This window comes from Physcomitrium patens, chromosome 9, assembly GCF_059467195.1.
Source record: "Physcomitrium patens ecotype Gransden chromosome 9, ASM5946719v1, whole genome shotgun sequence".
NCBI classification, from domain to species: Eukaryota; Viridiplantae; Streptophyta; class Bryopsida; order Funariales; family Funariaceae; genus Physcomitrium; species Physcomitrium patens.
The window spans coordinates 11,963,222-11,982,820 of NC_143418.1; the positions used below are offsets into that span (position 1 = coordinate 11,963,222).

General features: G+C 42.4%; 5 protein-coding genes and 1 long non-coding RNA gene across 11 annotated transcripts; 3 read left to right on the plus strand and 3 right to left on the minus strand.

Annotated features, from left to right (window-relative positions):
- Positions 1 to 534: 534 nt before the first annotated feature.
- Positions 535 to 2,714, plus strand: LOC112286792 (protein CHAPERONE-LIKE PROTEIN OF POR1, chloroplastic). Of its 3 annotated transcripts, none has more exons than XM_090253180.1 (2): positions 535 to 674; positions 1,251 to 2,714. In XM_090253180.1, the coding sequence occupies exon 2, from the start codon at positions 1,507 to 1,509 to the stop codon at positions 2,386 to 2,388; it is 882 nt and encodes a 293-aa protein (XP_090109306.1). In that variant the 5' UTR covers positions 535 to 674; positions 1,251 to 1,506; the 3' UTR covers positions 2,389 to 2,714. The 3 variants fall into 3 exon arrangements, with proteins under 3 accessions (XP_090109306.1, XP_024384829.1, XP_024384830.1); XM_024529061.3 differs by having other exon boundaries at positions 1,277 to 2,714; XM_024529062.3 differs by having other exon boundaries at positions 1,417 to 2,714.
- A 167-nt stretch (positions 2,715 to 2,881) lies between these two features.
- Positions 2,882 to 5,229, plus strand: LOC112286793 (uncharacterized). 3 transcript variants are annotated; one of them, XM_024529064.3, is made up of 6 exons: positions 2,882 to 3,258; positions 3,508 to 3,798; positions 4,108 to 4,176; positions 4,361 to 4,436; positions 4,575 to 4,639; positions 4,988 to 5,229. In XM_024529064.3, the coding sequence occupies exons 2-6, from the start codon at positions 3,688 to 3,690 to the stop codon at positions 5,090 to 5,092; spliced, it is 426 nt and encodes a 141-aa protein (XP_024384832.1). In that variant the 5' UTR covers positions 2,882 to 3,258; positions 3,508 to 3,687; the 3' UTR covers positions 5,093 to 5,229. The 3 variants fall into 3 exon arrangements, with proteins under 3 accessions (XP_024384832.1, XP_090109308.1, XP_090109307.1); XM_090253182.1 differs by having other exon boundaries at positions 3,125 to 3,262; XM_090253181.1 differs by having other exon boundaries at positions 3,186 to 3,287.
- A 129-nt stretch (positions 5,230 to 5,358) lies between these two features.
- LOC149988375 (uncharacterized) lies at positions 5,359 to 6,378 on the minus strand. The gene is made up of 3 exons (XR_016504882.1): positions 6,368 to 6,378; positions 5,895 to 6,031; positions 5,359 to 5,602 (listed from the first exon to the last, which is right to left on the minus strand). It is a non-coding gene; the product is annotated as an uncharacterized LOC149988375 (long non-coding RNA).
- LOC112286790 (thiosulfate/3-mercaptopyruvate sulfurtransferase 2) lies at positions 6,197 to 10,837 on the minus strand. The gene is made up of 12 exons (XM_024529058.3): positions 10,512 to 10,837; positions 10,103 to 10,366; positions 9,443 to 9,502; positions 9,170 to 9,232; positions 8,850 to 8,974; positions 8,430 to 8,586; positions 8,019 to 8,078; positions 7,747 to 7,805; positions 7,586 to 7,667; positions 7,368 to 7,431; positions 6,724 to 6,791; positions 6,197 to 6,488 (listed from the first exon to the last, which is right to left on the minus strand). Exons 1-12 carry the CDS (start codon positions 10,701 to 10,703, stop codon positions 6,378 to 6,380), a joined length of 1,305 nt encoding a protein of 434 aa, XP_024384826.1. The 5' UTR covers positions 10,704 to 10,837; the 3' UTR covers positions 6,197 to 6,377.
- A 1,008-nt stretch (positions 10,838 to 11,845) lies between these two features.
- LOC112286794 (uncharacterized) lies at positions 11,846 to 13,045 on the minus strand. The gene is made up of 3 exons (XM_024529065.3): positions 12,771 to 13,045; positions 12,316 to 12,368; positions 11,846 to 12,124 (listed from the first exon to the last, which is right to left on the minus strand). Exons 1-3 carry the CDS (start codon positions 12,856 to 12,858, stop codon positions 11,969 to 11,971), a joined length of 297 nt encoding a protein of 98 aa, XP_024384833.1. The 5' UTR covers positions 12,859 to 13,045; the 3' UTR covers positions 11,846 to 11,968.
- A 1,204-nt stretch (positions 13,046 to 14,249) lies between these two features.
- Positions 14,250 to 19,373, plus strand: LOC112287035 (uncharacterized). Of its 2 annotated transcripts, none has more exons than XM_090253179.1 (11): positions 14,250 to 14,546; positions 14,999 to 15,241; positions 15,369 to 15,530; positions 15,801 to 16,016; positions 16,284 to 16,466; positions 16,659 to 16,880; positions 17,179 to 17,295; positions 17,465 to 17,608; positions 17,907 to 18,008; positions 18,232 to 18,300; positions 18,678 to 19,373. In XM_090253179.1, exons 2-11 carry the CDS (start codon positions 15,008 to 15,010, stop codon positions 18,870 to 18,872), a joined length of 1,644 nt encoding a protein of 547 aa, XP_090109305.1. In that variant the 5' UTR covers positions 14,250 to 14,546; positions 14,999 to 15,007; the 3' UTR covers positions 18,873 to 19,373. The 2 variants fall into 2 exon arrangements, with proteins under 2 accessions (XP_090109305.1, XP_024385403.1); XM_024529635.3 differs by having other exon boundaries at positions 14,534 to 14,631.
- The last annotated feature ends 226 nt before the right edge of the window (positions 19,374 to 19,599 follow it).

Genomic DNA, 19,599 nt, shown 5'->3' on the forward strand with positions numbered 1-19,599 from the left:
CCTGGGGTTTCCTGGTTTGGTGCGATTCTTTGTCATTGATGTTAAAACAGCAACATAAATGGAGTTGATTAACATCTTCAGTAAAAACGCACGCACTCCTATTGCTTTCGAATGCTCAAATCTGCAGATCATGATCGATTATCATGATACGACTGGAGGATACTGTTTCTAGTCACGCAATACGCTCTGCTGTTGAAGTGACTTGCACATTTTGAGATCTAATGAAAAACTGCTAGCAGCATGAAGGTACGATCCCAAGGAACCAAACCACTAGCTGGATAACGGTACCAGCTACTGATCTCTCTTGTTGCCATGCAATTTTGGAACGTTAAACCCCACCTACCTTGCACTGCATAACTTGCCATGTCGGAGAAGGTCATTTCGACTCAGAAATGTGAGCCCGAAAAATATTCTACTTTTTAGCATGCAAGTGAAACTGAACCTCATTCACACAGCAACTAGTTTGGAAGGTTCCAGCTATCGCCTAACCCGTTCAAAACAAGCGACGCTCTCGCACTCTTTATCCATTCCCGCACTCACTTGCTGTTGTTGGCGCTCCCTCTTGGTAGAAATTGAGATTGGTACTACCCGAGGGCCCGCACAACCATTCACCATCCAACAATCTCAGTTTGCGAGGCTCAGCAGTTCAAGGACAACCCGCTTTGCTCCTACAGGTATCCTTCTGTTGCCTATCTTATCCTTGTCGCACTTGTGGTGAATGCTACGACGTTGTGGTTCATTGTAGCGTGGGGTGATCATTGAATGATGAAAGAGAGAATTTTCAATCACCCAATTGAGGTGGGCTCATTTCAGTGAGAGGAATTTCAGCACTGCGTGCATATTTTTAGTTGCTTAGTGTGTGGGTTCTGGGTTTTGGGATTCTGGGTGGGAGATGGGGATGTGCAATGCGAAGCTCGGCGTTGAGGGTGCTAATTAGGGGTTTGGGGTAATTTGGTTACGTTGGTATTTTAAGTGGATTGAATATTGCTGGCCAGTGGATGCTCATGAATACAATTTTGTGGCGCAATTATTGTGAGACGTTGAGGATGCTGTTTTAAGCTTTCGGGGTAGAGAGTTGATTTTAGTGTACATGTTTACAAACAGCAGATTTACATTTTTTTCCCATGCGGCGGTTGAGATTGCTCTGGGACTTTCTCTGTCTTTGTTGTTTGTTTCAAAGTTTGTTTCTGTGACGAAAAGAGTAGTATGATGTAGCTGAATTCACTCAATTGTGGAAGAATTAATTTTAGGTTTCTGTGAACGGGTTGCAACGCAGTATGCGAGTACTCGAAGACTGAATTCACCCGGAAATGTTATATTCGTGACCACTTCAAACTCGTCCAGTCTCTTGTTTGTAGCGGCGTATCGCACTGTACTTCATCCAATAAATTTTTCATTCTTGTATCGCTGGAGCAGATGACTTATGGTCAAACCGCTTGGCTACGCTCGTTGTGAGGAGCAGACTCTTTGAGCCTCTTCCTCTCATTTAATACATCGCCTTTCAAGATGGCCGCAACATACGAAAAGATTGTGCACCATTCATTGATGGGAAGAGCCTGCGGCTTTCCGTCTGTGAATACCACTTGCGAGGCAAGCAAGATGATGACTGTGCGAGGGTCGAAGGATTTGAGCTGTAAGAGGTTGGTCAACCTGAGGCACAACCTACAATCGTATGGATTCCCCGCACCCGCCTTGAGGAAATTCGGTTCAAGACAAGCCATGCCAAAGAGATTGGTGTGTCGAGCGGCGGATGCCACCTTTGGAGGCGCAGAGAATATGAAGCCACCCGTGTTTCCGCGGCGTAATGTCCGAGATCCATTCAAGCTCCTAGGATTGAGCTCCGACGCATCCGAGGAAGAAATCCGCGAAGCCAAGAATTATCTGACGGAGCAATACCACGGTCACGAGTACAGCCGGGAGGCTATTGAGGCAGCATACGAAAAAATTATCATGCACAGCTATCGCGTGCGCAAAGCTTCAAAAATCAACTTGAAGACCAACCTGAAGAAGAAGGTGGAAGAGTCGCCCCCATGGGTGCGGGCCATTCTCAACATGGTTGAAGTTCCGAACAAAACCATCATCGGACAGCGAGCTGCGCTTTTTTTCTTACTGGGTGTGTGGAGTGTGTTCAATCCTGCAGAAGGAGGCCCTGCTTTCCAAGTAGCTGTTTCTCTTGCTGCATGTGTCTATTTCATCAATCTCCGACTCAAGAGCCTCGGAAGAGCTTTTATGCTGGGCCTGAGTTCCTTGGTTGTGGGCTGGGTGTTTGGTTCCGTCTTGATCCCCGTCATTCCTTCGCAGCTCATTCCGAGGGCTTGGTCCTTGGAGCTTTCCACCGCTCTTGTCTCCTACGTCTTCTTGTGGTTTTCGTGCACATTTTTGAGATAAAGACGAGGTGCAGTTCTGCAGCGAGGAGACATTAGGGTGTTTCACAAGCAGAGTACTTGAGGCGTTTAATTGGAAAGCTCTTTCAATAAGAATTGCAGCGTGCGGGGAGCTCCAACCTTAGTTTAGAGATGAGCGACATTGTAGTTGGTACCATTGGCACCTTTTATTGCCTTGCGATTGTATCTTTTGGTTAGCTGTTTTAACAGGTAGCCTCCTCATCTGGTTTCATTTGTTTGGAGGGAGGACATTTTTGTACCTATTTCTCTTCCGATTTGTTTTGTGAGACGTTTTGGAGACAATAACAGAAACAGTGGTTTTATGTGTTCTCTCGATTGCACACGTTCACAGAATTGAGACAATCATAAATGGAATCTAGAGTTTCCCAAGTTGCAATATGTGTCGGTGGTTTCAAACATAATGTTATAATAAAATCTTCTTCCTTGTTGGGTCAGGATGTGAACTTATCCCTTCTTTCTTGTGTTGTCTGATGAAGAGCTGACTTAGTTAACCAGAATTCAAGCGTCTGCAACGCATTATTACTATCTGGATCTGGTAGTTGTAAACATCTTTATCCAGATTGGTGATCTTGGCTGCAACCACCGAGTATGCAAGAACCAGGAACTGTGAACGTAAATCAACCAAATACTGTGCAGTCTTTTGAGAGGCAGTTCCCAGCTACAAAGAGCGGGAGTGCCAAATGCCTGCTTGCCAAGGTCTTAAAGTAAACACACACCTAGTATGCATTCGTTGAACAAGTGGATGGATGCTTTCATCTAATACATTTACTTCGACATGCACGCCGGTCCAGCTATTCAGCAACAATCTTGCTTCAAATTACTCGCATTTCCCCGATCCTACTTCTTCAACGTTGTAGGTGAATTCGGAATTTGTCTGAGCTGGTGAATCTTGCAGTATCATTTATTGTTTTCTTTGAAGTGCTAAATCAGAATATATTGCGTTCTTTTATTGCAAAAATCAAATTTGGCTTTTGTGCTGTTGAGTTCGTGGCGTAGGTGTTGTATTCTTTTTAGAATCAAAGAAGGTTCTCATCATAGTAGGGGCCAATTTCTCGTCTCAACGGGGTCACTTAACCTATCATATTTTTGGAAATTTGATCAGAGACCCACAAGCACATACGTACCGCAATAGTACAGCAATCTGCCTGGAAGTGATTTGGAGAAGTTCTTGAGAAGTGGGTTTGAGGAAATCATTTATCTCGGAGCTGCCGATCATCTATTGACGTTGTCCAGACACACCGATCGCTCTCTAGCGATCTTGCTAGCTTCGAGAACCGAAGTGATGGCCGTTGCGCCTGCACCAGACGTCGAACCTTCATTAGAAGTGACACAGTTCTCGGACGAATCCAACGACTCCACTTTCCACTTTCAGATTCTGCGGTTGACTAATCAGGTGTGAGAGGTTTCTCATCTTGCACTTCCTCCTTATTCGTAGTGGTTCACTGACCTTGGTCTCAGTCCGTGACTGGGATCGCCTTAGTCCGAGTACCAAAGTTTGTGTTCACTCGTCTTAGGGTTTAAATTAGGGTTCTGTGTAGATTGCACCACTTCTATGTGACCTTGTATCTGAAAGTCTGCTTTGAAGTTGGATCACCATTATTAATATGGTTTAAGGATAACCCGAGTGTGCAGGCTGTCTTTAGGTTATGATTTCTGGCCATATTAATCACTTATTTGCTGTTGTTTCCTTGGAGTTCAACAGTTGTATGTTTGGATTGGGTGCAATTCCGCTCGTATGGGAAATTTATATGCAGCTCTCCCTACGAGATGGGTATCTTCCTCACCCCTGCAATTGATTATGGCTACTGTGTTTCCAGAGACAGTTACAATGGGATTTAATTGATGTTTGCATTTCATTAGTAGGTTTGAATTTCGGAACCTCAGATTGCTGAGATCGCACGAAAACCTTACGCATGGACAGTTACATGGTTTAAAATCCTGGCACTGGTTGGCAGGATAAAACTGCAAGTGTAGCAGCTCTAGTCGGAGGTGGGGCGGACAGTACTGGAGCTAGTATGGCTCGCCGACTCTGTATGTATCTCATATCATTCTGTAAACCTTCACTGTCCTGGAATTTGTGTGTGTCTATGAGTGTTGGTATCATTTCTATGACTATCGTTCTTTGTTTTTTTGTTTTCTTTCTTGACAAGAGTAGTCTGGAACTTGCAGCAATGAGGACTGGTTGGAGCATAGTATTGGCTTCCAATATTCCGTCCAACGCCCCAGTGCTTGAGGTATTTACATCCTTTTAAACTTTACCTCCTATTTTCTTCGAGTAGGTTTATTTTCCTTCTCCAGCATTATCTTGTTGAATGAAATCCTGGGCCTTAGTTGTTCATCAGAAAAGCTAATTCATTTGGGAATGTGTCAATAGTGGATTTTACACACTGTTGAGCGTGATTCAACAAACTCGTTTACTATAAAACTTAATAGCTGTAGTAGAATCATCTGTTTAACGAGTTTGTTGAAATATCTAATCATCTGATGTGAATCCCACAATTTACATTCTTTTTCGCATTCTGACGTTTTATAAGGTTTCTTTTTCTATGAATGTTCTGACGCAGTAGTTTATGTGTTGACAGGCATTTGCAGAGCAAAGATTATTTCAAGAACTCAGATCGATGGGCTACATCAAGCCAGCCTCTAAACCTTTAAATGGTCCTGCTGCGCCATTGGCACCAATTTAGATGTTTCGCAAGTCGGAGACGTCTTCAAAATTAATACTTTCAGGACAAAACATACTTTAGCTCAGATTATTCTCTTTGACGATGATCAGATCGATCGTGACATTGCAAGTAAAGTGGAGCTTAACTCGTTAACTAAATCATGTGTGCTTCAAGAGTCTCTCATCTACTGCACACATCGTATTCTTAGAGATTTTTGTCGTTGCACCGTGCTAGCAGAAAGTAAGCAAAGTTGAGGGCTGTGCACAAGTCTTTCTCTAAGACGTAGATGGTCCAGAATGTATGCAATCTTTCCTGAAATAACTTGGCAAGTTGCTAAGCTGGCCACAAGTGTCAACTACTGACAGACTAATGAACCTAAGCGGAATCAGGAGCTCACCGTCGAAAGTAGACAGGAGATTTTCTCACCAATTAGTTCATGTACTACCCCCAATTACGACCTAGAGTCCTCGGAAAGAATGAGGATTTATGCTCGTTGAAAAGACCCATTTCGAAGCATCATCTGTTGTAGTACTGACATGATGCCACACACAGTCGGTCAACAGGATCATGGTACGGACATCCCACGGTAAATGCATATTTTGTCTACGCAATAGAGAGGGTTGAAAGCTTCACTTCCTGTATTCGACCTTGAAATTGTACGTCCAAACAAGCTCATGCAACCGACCGCAGTAAGTGATCCACACCCAAATCACTCAAGCATGTACGACTTGAATGGGAATCTAGTCAGAAATGCCAGGGTCCTACAGGAGTTCATTGTAACAATAAGATTTTGAAACTTGACACAAATCAGTTCGTTGCTTACTTGTGACAGACAACCATACGACTAAGCCGAAAGCATCTCTGTCAGCTTCGGTGCAGACACTGGCAGTCGGGGATCGTCGGTGTGATGGTGTACTCTGTCGGCTGAACTGTTCACACCAGCTCCAGTGCCTAATAAACCTCGAACAGATTGTGTGGCATGTGAATCAGTGCTTAGTTAACGAGGTAGAAATACCTTGCAATGAATTAAGAAATTCATAAAATAGACATCGGATTCCAGAATTGCAAGCCAAATAGTGAGATGCTTTTCTTGAAGGTTTCACAGCAACTAAGATCACTGGGACGTAGCCTTAAGATATGCAGGAGCGCTGTTTATTGTTTTCAACATCCAAATATTATAAACCTCCGAAAGTATCCAGTGACTAATTATCTGTACCAAACTATAATATGCTAGAGAAAGCTCCCGTTGAAAGCATCAAAGGTACTCCTTTACAACTAAAGATATCTTGTATAAACCCGACACACATCATGCCATGTTAGGAACACTGGTTTCAACAGGGGTATCAGAGCGAGAACCCCATTCCGTCCATGAACCGTCATAAACTGCAACGTCTTGCTTGCCAAGCCGGTGCAGAGCCTACACAAAGAAACAGGAATTAAAAAAGTCACCAACAGTAGAATTCACCGGTAAGTGCAAAACCAAAAGTATTGCATGTTTAAAGCCTCTTTGATGTATACTAATAAACCCAGTATGTGACGCGAGGACATTGCATTGAACAAACATAAGAGGGTCTCAATGTCATGCCATCAAACAATCAAAATATGCACATTTCTAAAAATGAAAAACTTCAGAACCTCTTAAATTGACTCACCAGAGCTAAAATACAAGCTGTCACACCAGTGCCGCAGGATGCCACAATTGGCCCATCAGTAGGTACACCTAAATAAAGTTCGCAAAATCATTAAATCAGGAAGGATCTAACAAGCAATATGCATGGGTATCTTGAAGAACATCTGTGCTGCTAGCTTAGCATCTTAAGATCCTTGACAATTATTGTAGAAAATGTCTTAAGTGAATCCTTTGCCCTGACCACCACATGAACGAGCGTATGCTAATAACTGTGTTTGGCAGACCTTGTTACGACCGGCTAGGGAGAAAAAGCTACACGCTCACCCACGGATAAAAATGGCCCAGAGACTTTGCAAGACCCATAGAACTCTCTTTATCATAGTAGAGAAAACGACATAAATTTGATATCTTAGACATCAAATTAACCTACGAAGAAAAATAGGAGGCAGATTTTTATCATCCGCCTTTACCCATTCGTGGATGAGAGTGAGGATCAATTCGTTGGAACTGCTCGGTCCAAGGATTTAAGAAAAGTGGATGAGTTCGTTAACCTTTTAAGCATGAAAACAGTTGGCAACATAACGTGCGCTAATAGTTCTAAAGACGATCCAAATCTGCCAAAGACATGTCTCAAAGAAACGACGTTTTAGAGAATGGAACGCTTACCAGCATTTTCGAATTTAGAGCCGAGCTCCTCGGCAGGCAGAAGTGTTCCAGTCGGGCTCAGAACCTGCAAAACGTATACAGAGAGTTTACTGTCTCCGTTGATACTACGGTGAGCAAATTATGGACATACCTTCTCAAACGGCAACGAATCTCTTCATTAATAAGCAAATGCTAAAATCTCGAAGATATTGAATAAACCAGGTAATCTCTGTTAATACCTCAGTGAATGGTACACACTTGCTGCCAGGAATATGCCCACCACGAACACCCTTGCGGGGCTCTGGTGCAGTACCGTTAAATCTGCAAAAAGGGTCTGTTAGAAATGACTTTCTATTAGATGAAGTGGGAAAACTGGCAAGTTGTATGAATGAGTTTATACCTAGCCTTGCCGCGTGCATCGATAACTTGGAACTTCTTCTCTTCAAGGTTATCTTTCATCTGAATGGCACAAACATCAAACTTGTTTGTGAGCTACATTCGTACACATTGAAGGTCACTGCATACTGGGGTTTTCTGTACCAATAAACTCTATAAGACCTGGAAATAATTTAAGGATGGAATAAAAAAAAATTAGCATTCAGCACTAAAATTTAGTTGCACAGAAGAAACAGAGCACCGACACAATAGATAATTACAGGTGTAAATATCAACCTGTTCCACAGACCACACCAAGTGAGGTTGTAGTGTTGCCTTGTATTGACTTTTGGGCACCTGTTATCAAACAATGGCACAGATTTAAATGAAAGCACAGCCAAAGATGCGTTCTCATTGCCAAAATATGAATTCTTGTGCATGCATCTAGCGCTGTTGCAAAAATCCCAGACGTGAAAAATCCAGAAACTACGAATAAGTTTAATGAAGTAGACATCTACGACCAAAGTGAAAGTTGGAAATGCATCCAAATCAAATACCGTCTAAGGCCGAAGATCAATGACAACCAGTAGGTGAATAACACGATGCAATAGCACACCTTAGACTATTAGGGCATAGAAGAGAAACTGCGGACTGGATGCGAATCTGCTCCAGGAGAAGCAATTTGTGAGGAACGATGTGCTACAATACCTCTTTTCCAGCATAGACTTTTTGCACAACTGCTACAGCAGCCTCTCCGTGCAGTAGCTGAGGTCCCTCTGAGGTGACAGTAAAGCCACTGGCCTTCCAGTTTGGCAAACCTCCATCCAAGATCCACACTTTCTCATGGCCGAATGCTCTGAACATCCTGCATGATTTCAGAGTGATGTGCTTGTGAACAACTTTACAGATAATCCCAATGATCAGGTTGAGTGAAATCTATACTATACCAGAGCTTAAAAGGATTTTATTGTACGGACCTGCTTCTACGGGATTTCATTCAGACATTTGCTTCCGACGGATCAAGAGCAAAGCCTTAAAAATTGTAAGAGATTATTTAACAGGCGATAATGTTTGAACACTCCATACAAATACTCCATGTTCTACCCTAGAAGAGAAACAAGACGATACCACCAAACTCTAGCTGCGCTGAAGATGCCTTTGGAGTCATATACAACAACCCCATCGTCATTTTTGATGCCTAAAGTAGAAGCCGCTTGCTCGAATGCAGCTTCGGATGGCAGCATATGAGGCATCTGCAAGGTCCCAAAGATCAAGTTATCATCCCAGAGCATATAATCACACTAAAAAGGCGGAAAGGCCCACAAGATTGATGCATCATACTCTAGACAAGATCCTGCTGTCCCTGCATAACAGCCTCCGAACAAAATTATATATAAGTAACATAGACTACCGTACAAACAGGTTGAGAAACGCAACATGGCACTTACGTCTGATGTTACATCGGAAATCTTGTCGAGGTCAAAGAAAACTGCTCCAGGAATGTGCTCTTCCTGTAAGAAGAATTTTCTTAGCAGAATTGGACATGCAGAAACAGATGCACCGTCGATCACACATTCCAAGAAAGGTATTTTCTCTTGATCTTCATGTGCATACCACAAATAATCAGCCCCAATTACAAGCCTAGTGGATTTTGACTTGGCAATTAGATAGATCTACTCGAGAGGATTAAATTGTAATGAATCATTTAAAGTGAATTGTACCTTGTAGTCTTCAAGTGTGTTGCGGTTTTCATTGGGCATATACCAAGATGCATCCACCACCTTGACACAGGAAGTGAAAGGCACCAAAGAACACGCTTATTAAAGTCTTCAATCAGATAGAACACATTTACTGCCTCAAATCCAAAAATCTCGGACCCAAAAAGTTAACATTCACACTTGCAAGATACAAGTAAAAATACAAAGATTTCAAAATAAAAATTTCAAAGAAAATATATTCCAATGTGAACACAAAATTGGGCACGAAGACGCTACAATGCTCCAGCATTTGCGGCAAATCTCTAATGACGTAACTAAGCCCTAAACCCTCAACATACAGTTACTCAGTAATCACCACGACTCGGCATAATTGGCTCAGTTTCACTATCGATGACATGCATTCAATGTAAATGGCATACATGCTGAAACTAAAAGATGCTCATTGCTCTAACGAAGCCTGGTGTTCTCCTCATTCTCGAAGGATCTCACGTGAATTGTGCTTGCAAGAGAAGTAGACTAAAAAACCATCCTGATCTCAATTTCACCTACTTGCATTCCTTGGCATTGCGAGATTATCTATACATGCATAAATTGATTCAGGAAACATTACACGCGCAACAGTATTTTTCCCTGAGAAAAAGCAGAATAGGAAAGAGGAGAAACCTTGATATTGGCACCAGCTTGAAGCTGATCATGAAGCCACTTTGGAGTTACCACGGTTGCAGGTTCATCTGTGACCTTCGCACCAAACTCCGACGCAGCGGCCGCTGATGACCTCACTCGACCCAAGGACGCGACGAACGTAGAGGGCTCGCGACCGGAATTGCGCATTGGCGACTTCGGTCCACCAATCAACGCTACAGTTGTCGCCATGCCTGCTGCCGCCACTGACAACCTTCGCATGCTTCCAGAAATGACATCCCCTGCCTACAAAGACGAAAAGTGATTTCAAAAAAACAACCACAGCATCGCTCAACAATTGCCAGCGCTTCCCGTAAATCTCATAATTCGACACGACATGGCGATGTTCACAACCCAGACATGGCAACGAGCAGGAGATTCGGGAACCTACGGCTCCATTGCTGACACTTCTCAGCACGAAATGCGATGAAGATCTCAATCCTTTCCGAGCATGCACAACTCTGCAGCTGATCGCTCCCAGCGGCACTGCTGGACCCTGGGATTGCAGAGTAGCGAACGAAGACGCTGCCATAACTGGAATCTTCGGCAAATACTTCCCTAACTTGCTCAAGCGCCCTTGCATTGCCTGAGATCACAAGTCACAGGTAATTAACAGGCAACAGCTGCATGAAAGCTTGCGAGAGCCAATGCTCGGCGTATCTAACCAAAATGGATTTCAGTAGCCAACCAAAGCTGACGAGGTAACGCTGGGTGCTCGCAGGAGATTTGAAGGAAGGCTTCGAGGCTCCCTCTACATCCCTTCCTCGTGCATTCCTTGTGAGAAAGACGATCCATCCAGGATTAGAAGACCTCGCAGGGTCCCGATTGACATCCTCTATGAAATCCCGACGTTTCGGCACTTGCTTGGCGTCCTGAATTGTTGAATTAGGGTCTTACAAGTATGTAGATAATTTGCGTATACTAAACTTGAATATTTTTCATTAACTTGAGAAGTTATGGTGGTTGCTAGTGACTTCAGACTTTTAATGAAGAGGTTTAAAGTTTGAATTATTTGAAATCACGACATCTTAGGTTTATTCGTATTCTGATCAGATTTTGCCAATTGTGTCATTGTGTTGAAAATTGGTTGGGAGTACCAGAATGTCCAAACTCCTTCCCACACTAAATTTTGTTGAGAAATAAGATAATTTTTTTTTACGTGAATAGAAACTTCAATATCCAACGAAAATCAAGAGCAACAAAGGACTCACAAAGTGGCTCACATAAATCACACATATTCACAGCTAACGACAGATTTCCCTCTCTCAATGCAAGGTGCTACAATACTACAGGATCCCCATGCTCTGCGTGTATGAGAATGTATTAGACTAAGAGAATAGTTAACCATGGCCACTAACGAGTAATAGAAAACGCTGAGAGATTCAAAATTCGATATAGAAGCTGAAGTACCACGTAATTGGGCACCGGGCAGTAAAAGCATTCTGCAAGATACTTCAGAGAGCAAGAGTGAGGGAAGCTTCTTGAGCCAGTCATTAAAAATTTAAGAAACATAGGTTTCCACAAGAAAGTCCTAAGCACACCCCTCAGCCACTCGGTCGAAGTGACAAAATGAAGTCAGTACCACTCCCATAACCGGAATTTCTTAATGCTACAAGCACAATAATAATAATCATTACCGTCCAAAGTCGCACAAGAGCCTAGCAGGTACTCAGGTAGCAAAGCCAATGAAACCATAAGAAATGAATTTCATAAGATCTCATAAAATTACTAGCAAACCAGTGAGAATTGCATTAGAATTTAATTTACAACACTCAAAGCTAAGTGAGCTATGGGAAATGTTTGGAATGGCAAACGAAAACCACTAGAAAAGTACAAAAAACCAAAAATCTACTTCTTTGACAGTTTCCTGGAAGGCCTCTTTGCTGATGGTGCAGACTTGCTGACGCCTTCTGGAGGCTTTACAAGTCGCAATTGAGCTCCTTCTTTGGCTGCCGCGGTGGCTGCCTTGGTTTCGTTGGCAGCATTGATAAACTTTGTCACCTCCTGCAAGTTTGACACTCAGTAAGAAAAGCCTTCTCTAAAATTAAATTGATGCATTAATAACGTCACAGAAAACATGGTAGTTTTCAAGTTAGAGCCTACACTTCTGAATCTTAACTGTCACAGGCAACTTAAATTTTTAATTATGCAGAAAAAGAGAAAGCCGCAACTGTGAATAAGGAGGAAGAGCTCACCTCTTGTCCATCAAGATTCTTCTCCTTCTTTGCAGATGGCTTGAACTGCCTACCTGCCACACTCCAGAGAAGTGACAAAGTAACATCAATACAAATATCTTCCATCAACACATTACACTCTGTAACCTCTCAGTATGCAACATGCCCTCAGTCACGGGTCTCTCGACGCATTCGAGAGTATAAATACACCGTGAGACATTCATAGGAACAAAGGTTTGTGATCCACTGTAATCAGACAATGAGCAGAGTTGTGAACAAAATCTTTAAAAGTCATCCTTATCAATGCCAAACTCCCGGCGTACAAAATTCATGGAATAATCAAGATGCGAACAAATCCTCGGTAAAAATAAATGGACAATGACCCGCGAAGCCAACCCTAAAGTATAAGTTCTAGCGATTACAGTTAACAGCAAGACTCTTGAAACGGCCCTCAAAATTAAGGTTTTTTTTCATACCTTTGCGTATGTGAATTTCTTTCCCGTGGCGATTGGGCGCAGCTGTCTTCTTCTTCTGCCCTTTGAAGAGTCCACCCTTCTGCGTCATAATTGCCCGCCTTCGCCTACCTTGAACTAAATTCAACCCAAAATGGCGCCGACCTTACCTCCCCTATCCAAGAAACCCAAATCAAAGAAGCTAAAAAGATTCAAGCCCGCACTCCACGGTTCGATCCCGGAACAACCTTCTGGAGATTCGAGACTGGAAAACAGCTGATGAGAAAAGGAGCTAAACAGATGTGCAAAGCGTGAGGATGACTGAGGTTTAGGGTTTTGAGTTACGGCTGAAAGGCACCGACTGAACTGAATATTGCTGGGATTCACGGCCGGGTATCAATCCCATCTGAGGCATATGACGAGTCCGAGATTGATACTTCGTATGAGGTCTGGTGATATTGATATCTGCGATTCTCTTTAGCACACCATTGTCGTTGATTATTACAGAAGGTGGAGTAATAATCCGCCTCCAATCATACACACAAATAAATCAGTAGAAGTGAATACAGAAGTTGGTTTTTCCAAACTGCAATTAACTTAAAAATTATCGTATATTGAATAAGTGGGCAAGAAACCCAGAATTTCTGTGAATCTGTGAATTTTTAATGGATGGATTAATTCGTAGAGTGTGTGCAACGAGATGTTGAAGTCCATATCATGTATGTCAAATATGTATTTAGTAATTTAGATTTATTAGGAAAAATATTTGTGGATTCTATTATCTTGACTTCTGTTAACGCTACTGTCAAAATTTAGCAAACTTCACCAATCACCAATTTAAAGTACCTTTTGCATATACAAATTTAAAACCTAATCAAAACCTTGATTATATTAATCAACACATTGCGTAGTTTCCAGTTTTCAAGACCAGCTGTCCCAAGTCTGAACATATTACCACACACATTATAGGTTTAGAGATGGAAATTAGATATGTATTTATACATATAAAAATATGCACCAGAAACTTGTGTTGTTGGGCACAAAAAAACTGTTTACAGAAAATAAACTGGAGGTCTCTCTACAGCTTTTGCAGGGATTTCGGCTGCTTTATGATAAATTTGATTTTGGCCAACAAGAAGACTTCTTTGTCTCTTTGTTTTATACCGAAGCTCCTTTCTCATCTATATATATATATATATATATATATATTTATGCATTCATATGCCATCATTTGTGACATGAAAAATAAAGAGGAGCCATCTTTGTTCTGTACCTAAGCTCCTTTAATATATAAATATATACATTTGCTATCATTTATGACATGAAAAAGGAGGAGGAGCAATCGGGGCGAACATGATAAAACAGAATTTCACGGTAATTAGGGCTAGAATTCCACCGCCAAGAGCGCAGCGCATCGCATCGTTGGTGCGACGGGGCCACGCATCCGCGGCGAGGTGGGGAATGCGAGCGACATAGCCACTCACTCACTCAGTCAGAGAGAGAGAGAGAGAGAGAGAGAGAGAGAAAGAGAAATCCACGGGACAGGCAGGATCAAGCAGATGCTCTGTTGCTGAAGAGGACGAAGAAGAGGAGGATGATTAGCAGGACGGGGAGGAATCAGCAGCTGCACAAGATATGGAGGAATTTCGGAACAATCCCAGCCCAGTGCTCATCCCCTAGCCCAGCCCCGCATCTCGAATCTTCTCGCCACGCCCCCCGACCCCCTCCTCTTGCTGTCCATCTTGTCTCGCCCATCGTCATCTCCTCGCACTTGGCTACTTCTACTTTCTGCTCCTCAAGGTTAGTCCTTATCAGCAGTCGCACGCATTCCAATTGCTCTTGCTAGTGTTGCAGGCCTGCAGTTGTTGGTTCGCCTCAGTCTCAGGTGCGTTTTGTGCTGTGGGTCCTTTTCCGTTTTGGGTATTTTGCAGAGGCTGCGATCATGTGAGCTTTCCGTGTTGTTTTTTTTGTTTGAATGAGGTTGCTGTGGAAGTGGGTTTGTGGTGATTTTGTATGGCTTTTGGTTTAGAATGAGAATGGTTAGTTGCGAAGGTTTGGATGGGATGCTTAAACCCTGAACCCTAGGTGAGTTTTGGAATCATTGAGTTTTTGGGGTGTTTGAGATTTTGGTTTTGAAGCCTGAGAGGGTTGAGGTTCAATTTGGTTTCTTGGGCCGCGAGAAGAGAGGGTTGCGTGCCGGAATTTCGTTTGTCGTCGTGTGTGAATGTAGATGTGTGGTGGCGATTGTGCAGGTCGTCGTGATGAATGCGACGTTGAGTTCTGCCGTGGGCAGTGTGGGTGTGGCGCCAAGGCAATTGGTTGCCTTGAAGTCGGAATGCAAGAGTAGCGTGCACGCTGCGCGCGCAGTTCCCAGTACCAAACGGTCGTTGGCGTCTCCTTCCATTAGTGCCTCTTTCTCGCCTGCGCCCGCCAGAGTGGAAGGCACACCGCACATGCGGAATGCTGTTGCCAACCATGACCTCCACACTCCCGTGGTAAAGCTGTCTGCATACAGTCTCGAGCATTCGGTGCCTGATTTTGATTCCCTTCTTGGACGACTTTCTATTTTGGATTGTAATCGCAGTGTTTTGGATACTAAGCCTCCTTGTTCGTCCTCGTCAGGTTGCTGACATCGACTTAGGGTATCTGGAAGTCGACAGAGATCTTGAATTGACAGAGCTGACGGCAATTTCACCCTTGGATGGCCGTTACGGGAGCAAACTGAAGCCGCTGCGGGCAATCTTCAGTGAATTTGGGCTCATTAGATACCGAGTTCTTGTCGAGGTATCCTTTTCATTATCATCTAATCGCTGTAGGCCATGGAGACAGGATGTTAGCTTTAATGGATTGGCACCTTTCACGAATAAATCGTCCTTTTTCTTTGGTTAGCTAATGATTAGGAATGTTAGCTGGAATTGGAGTTTCTATTGTCGTGATAGTTTGGTTTTTCGGGATAAGTCCAATTCTACGTAGAAAATTCAGAGGATACGGTTACCGAATCATTATCCGTCGATAACTTTGTCGTTAACAATTGCCTTTGCGATGCGCTTTCAGGTTCGTTGGTTGCAGATGCTGTCCAACAACTCTGGAATTGAGGAAGTACCTAGATTTAGTGATAAAGCGAACAGCCTTCTTGAAGACACTCTCGCAAACTTTAGAGTAGCGGATGCTCTTTTGGTGAAAAAGGTTGAGCGCACAACGAACCATGATGTGAAGGCCATCGAGTATGTGCTTAAAGACAAGATCCGTTCTGACGCTGAGCTTTCGAAAGTTCGTTCCCTTGCTCCTTTTTGTGAAGTTTGGCTTATGGGGGAACTTGTTGAATTTTAGGTTCGGTTTTCTTTAGGATGCGCTTTTCTTCCACATTTGGGTATAATACTTGCAATAAAAGGCTTATGCTGATTCGGTACTTTTGATGCCCCTACTGCAACTTTGATTGGTAAGGTACTTATTGTCCTGGTAGGGTCTCAGTTGAGTTTTGTTGACGTGTGGATCAAACCTTTTTTTTTTTTTTTTTTTTTTTTTTGACTATTTCAGGTTCTGGAGTTTGTACACTTCGCATGCACATCAGAGGACATCAATAACCTTTCTCATGCTTTGATGCTAAGATCAGCTATGGACTCGGTGGTGTTGCCTACTATGAAATCAACGGTAGAAGCTATTCGGTCCCTTGCACACGAATTTGCGGATATTCCCATGTTATCTCGTACTCATGGCCAGGTATTTATTTTCAACTTCTATTAGTATTTTTCTTATAAAGTTGTTATTTTTTTACTGGCTCTAGGACTTTTATTCAGATATATAGTCGGATGTTTGTAAAAATGCCCTTGGAGTAAGACTGACATCAATTTATTGAAAATCAATCTCAAATTGCCATTGAATTTGACATTAGTGGTTTCTGATCTTTTGCAGCCTGCATCACCAACCACACTAGGAAAGGAGATGGCCAACTTCTGTTACAGATTAGAAAGACAAATAGATCAAGTAGCCGCAGTGCCTTATTTTGGCAAAATTGCTGGTGCAGTGGGTAATTACAATGCTCACATGGTTGCCTATCCCAACGTTGACTGGGAGGATGTAGCAAAAAGCTTTGTCACATCCTTGGGTTTAACCTTCAATCCATACACAACCCAGGTTTGATTATGCTGACTCCTCCTTGACAGGTTCATGTCATGTCTTACGATAATATTTTGCAGTACTTTTTTGCAGCACTACCAAACTCCACACTTTCTGTTATAAATCATAGTGTATGATTAGATAATTCCTGACAAGTAACGGAGGAAGAGGATTGTATCGCTTTATCCTGAATTGTACAAGGGCTGCGCTCTGAGGATTTTGATAGTCGGCATGGAAGTTAATACACTTGGTGAGGACCTTTTCAATTTACATACACATTTCTCTGATTTTTGGGTTCTTGTCTCTTATTATGCAGATCGAGCCTCATGACTACATTGCCGAGCTTTATGATGCTGTGATTCGCTTTAACAACATTTTGCTTGGCTTTGACCGCGATGTGTGGTCCTATATCTCATTAGGCTATTTCAAGCAGGTGACTATTTGGATTTCCAAAGCGAACCCCTGCAAGCCCTGATTATACAACGATAGACTACTAATGAAATTAAAGAAATCACATAACCCGAATGTCTGTTTTTCATCTCTATGCTCCCGCAGCGTCGGTATTTATGTAGCCGTGTGGTGTTGTCATTGTCATTTTCCAGAGAGTAATTGCAGGTGAAGTCGGGTCCTCCACTATGCCCCACAAAGTAAACCCTATCGACTTTGAGAACAGTGAAGGAAATTTAGGCTTGGCCAACGCCGCCATGGCTCATCTGAGTTCAAAGCTTCCAATTTCCCGTTGGCAGGTATTTATGAATTTTTCATGCGAAATATTTCCTGAGTAAAACTAGCACTGCAATCACTTTCCAGTGATGTACATCGTTTCTGAGCAAGTCTCTTGAAACTAGCATTATTTCATTTTCGATCGAATGGGCTTTGAATCGTGTTACGATTTAAATTTCTTTAATTGACCATGTTCCATTTATTAAACTTGATTCTGATGTATTGCATATTTTCGTGCATAACACTTGTCTTAGATTATGATCTCTTATTTCTGGTCGTAGATCACTGGGCCTATCCTAAACTTGTCAATTTAACTTGCAGAGAGATTTGACCGACTCAACTGTGCTCCGCAATCTTGGTGTTGGACTTGGCCATTCAGTGCTTGCCTATGAGAGCACGCTGAAGGGAATCAGAAAACTGCAGGTATTCAGTCTTCTCTTTTAGTTTGCTGGATTGAAACGTAGATTGTGTTGTATTTGAGGTGGTTTCTTAATATCTATAAACTCAAATTAGATGCCACTCTCTGCTTTGTTCAAGTTCCTTGAACGTTATTTGTCTTGCATGGTACTTCCTAACCACTAGTTTTAATATATTATCAATCGCTGTCTCAGTAGTGTGTTCACGGACCTCGTGTCTCTATTTGCAGGTAAATGAGGCACGAATTCAAGAAGATTTGGCTGAATGCTGGGAGGTTTTGGCTGAGCCTATCCAAACTGTAAGTCTTCTACTCTTGAAGAAGTCTGTTTTTTACAAGGTGAAAATTTTAAGAATGTGAAGATTCTAACACTGGGGATATTAGTCTTGTCTAGTCATGATGAAGTCAAATAACAAATCCTGGATGATCATGAATGATCGAAGCTGTCTCTTGTGGTTAGGAGTCTAGACCCTCTAGATTTCTATTTGGTCACATGTTCAACACATGTCAACTCTGAAATGATTAATAGCTCGAAACTGGTGACCTTATGTTTGATATTGCGTTACTTGTACACGCATTATTCAGCTACCATGGATCACTCAGTTATCTTTCTTTTACGTTTTTTTATCTTGTTTTTGCCGCTGGTTTCTAATGGAGACAGTCTTTCATGAAACCAGGTCATGCGTAGGTATGCTGTTGAAGAGCCTTATGAAAAGTTGAAGGCTGTGACGCGGGACCGAAAGGTCTCCAAGGAGGTACTGCATCAATTGATTGAGGGGTTAGAGATTCCGCATGAGGCTAAGAAATCATTGTTGGAGTTGACTCCAGAGACCTACATAGGTGCTGCCAAAACCTTGGCAAGAAATATCTGAAATTCTTCTGCAAACCTGTAGACTTTCATCTTTAGATTTGTCAGCCGTAGTCACCATAGTTTACCTTGATCAGTGTGCAAAACTTTGTATGCCCAAGGCATACCCTGGACCTGCTTAGGATCAGGTCGCAGGTTATCTTGTTTTTGCATTTGAGAGTTCGATGAAGGAAGACGATTGTGGAATGTGACTGATGGTGAGCCACAATTTCAAGGATAGGCCAACTACAAGGGGTACTTAAACGTGATGCTTGGCGACACAAAGATATGCAATGCTATTAGCTCAAAAACTGGAGTGTCACTTAGCATAAATACTTGAAATGGCAGCATTCTTCTGAGTCTCAGATTAAAATAGAGGCAACGTTGCGTTTCTAATGTTGCCAGAGTTCCTGATTGCGAGGTTAATTATTTTCAGCAAAGTCCTTCTTTGTCGAATGTAAGGTCCGGTTGGCCAATAAAGAGAAGTCTGGACAGCTATTTGTTTGTAGCTGTATAATTTGAGGCAGTTCTGAGATAATTTGTGCTTTGTGCTTTGATATTCCACTCCATTTCTCTGGGATTGTTTTTTTTTTCACTGTTCTTGTAGATTACCAATACCAACACCAGACATTGAGAATTTTCTGACTAAAAATCTTCTGACTTTGTGATTGGATTAATAACAAATATTACTTGATTTCATTTCTTGCCAGATGATAAAGCCACACAAAACTAAAAATGTTTGAATTTGTTGT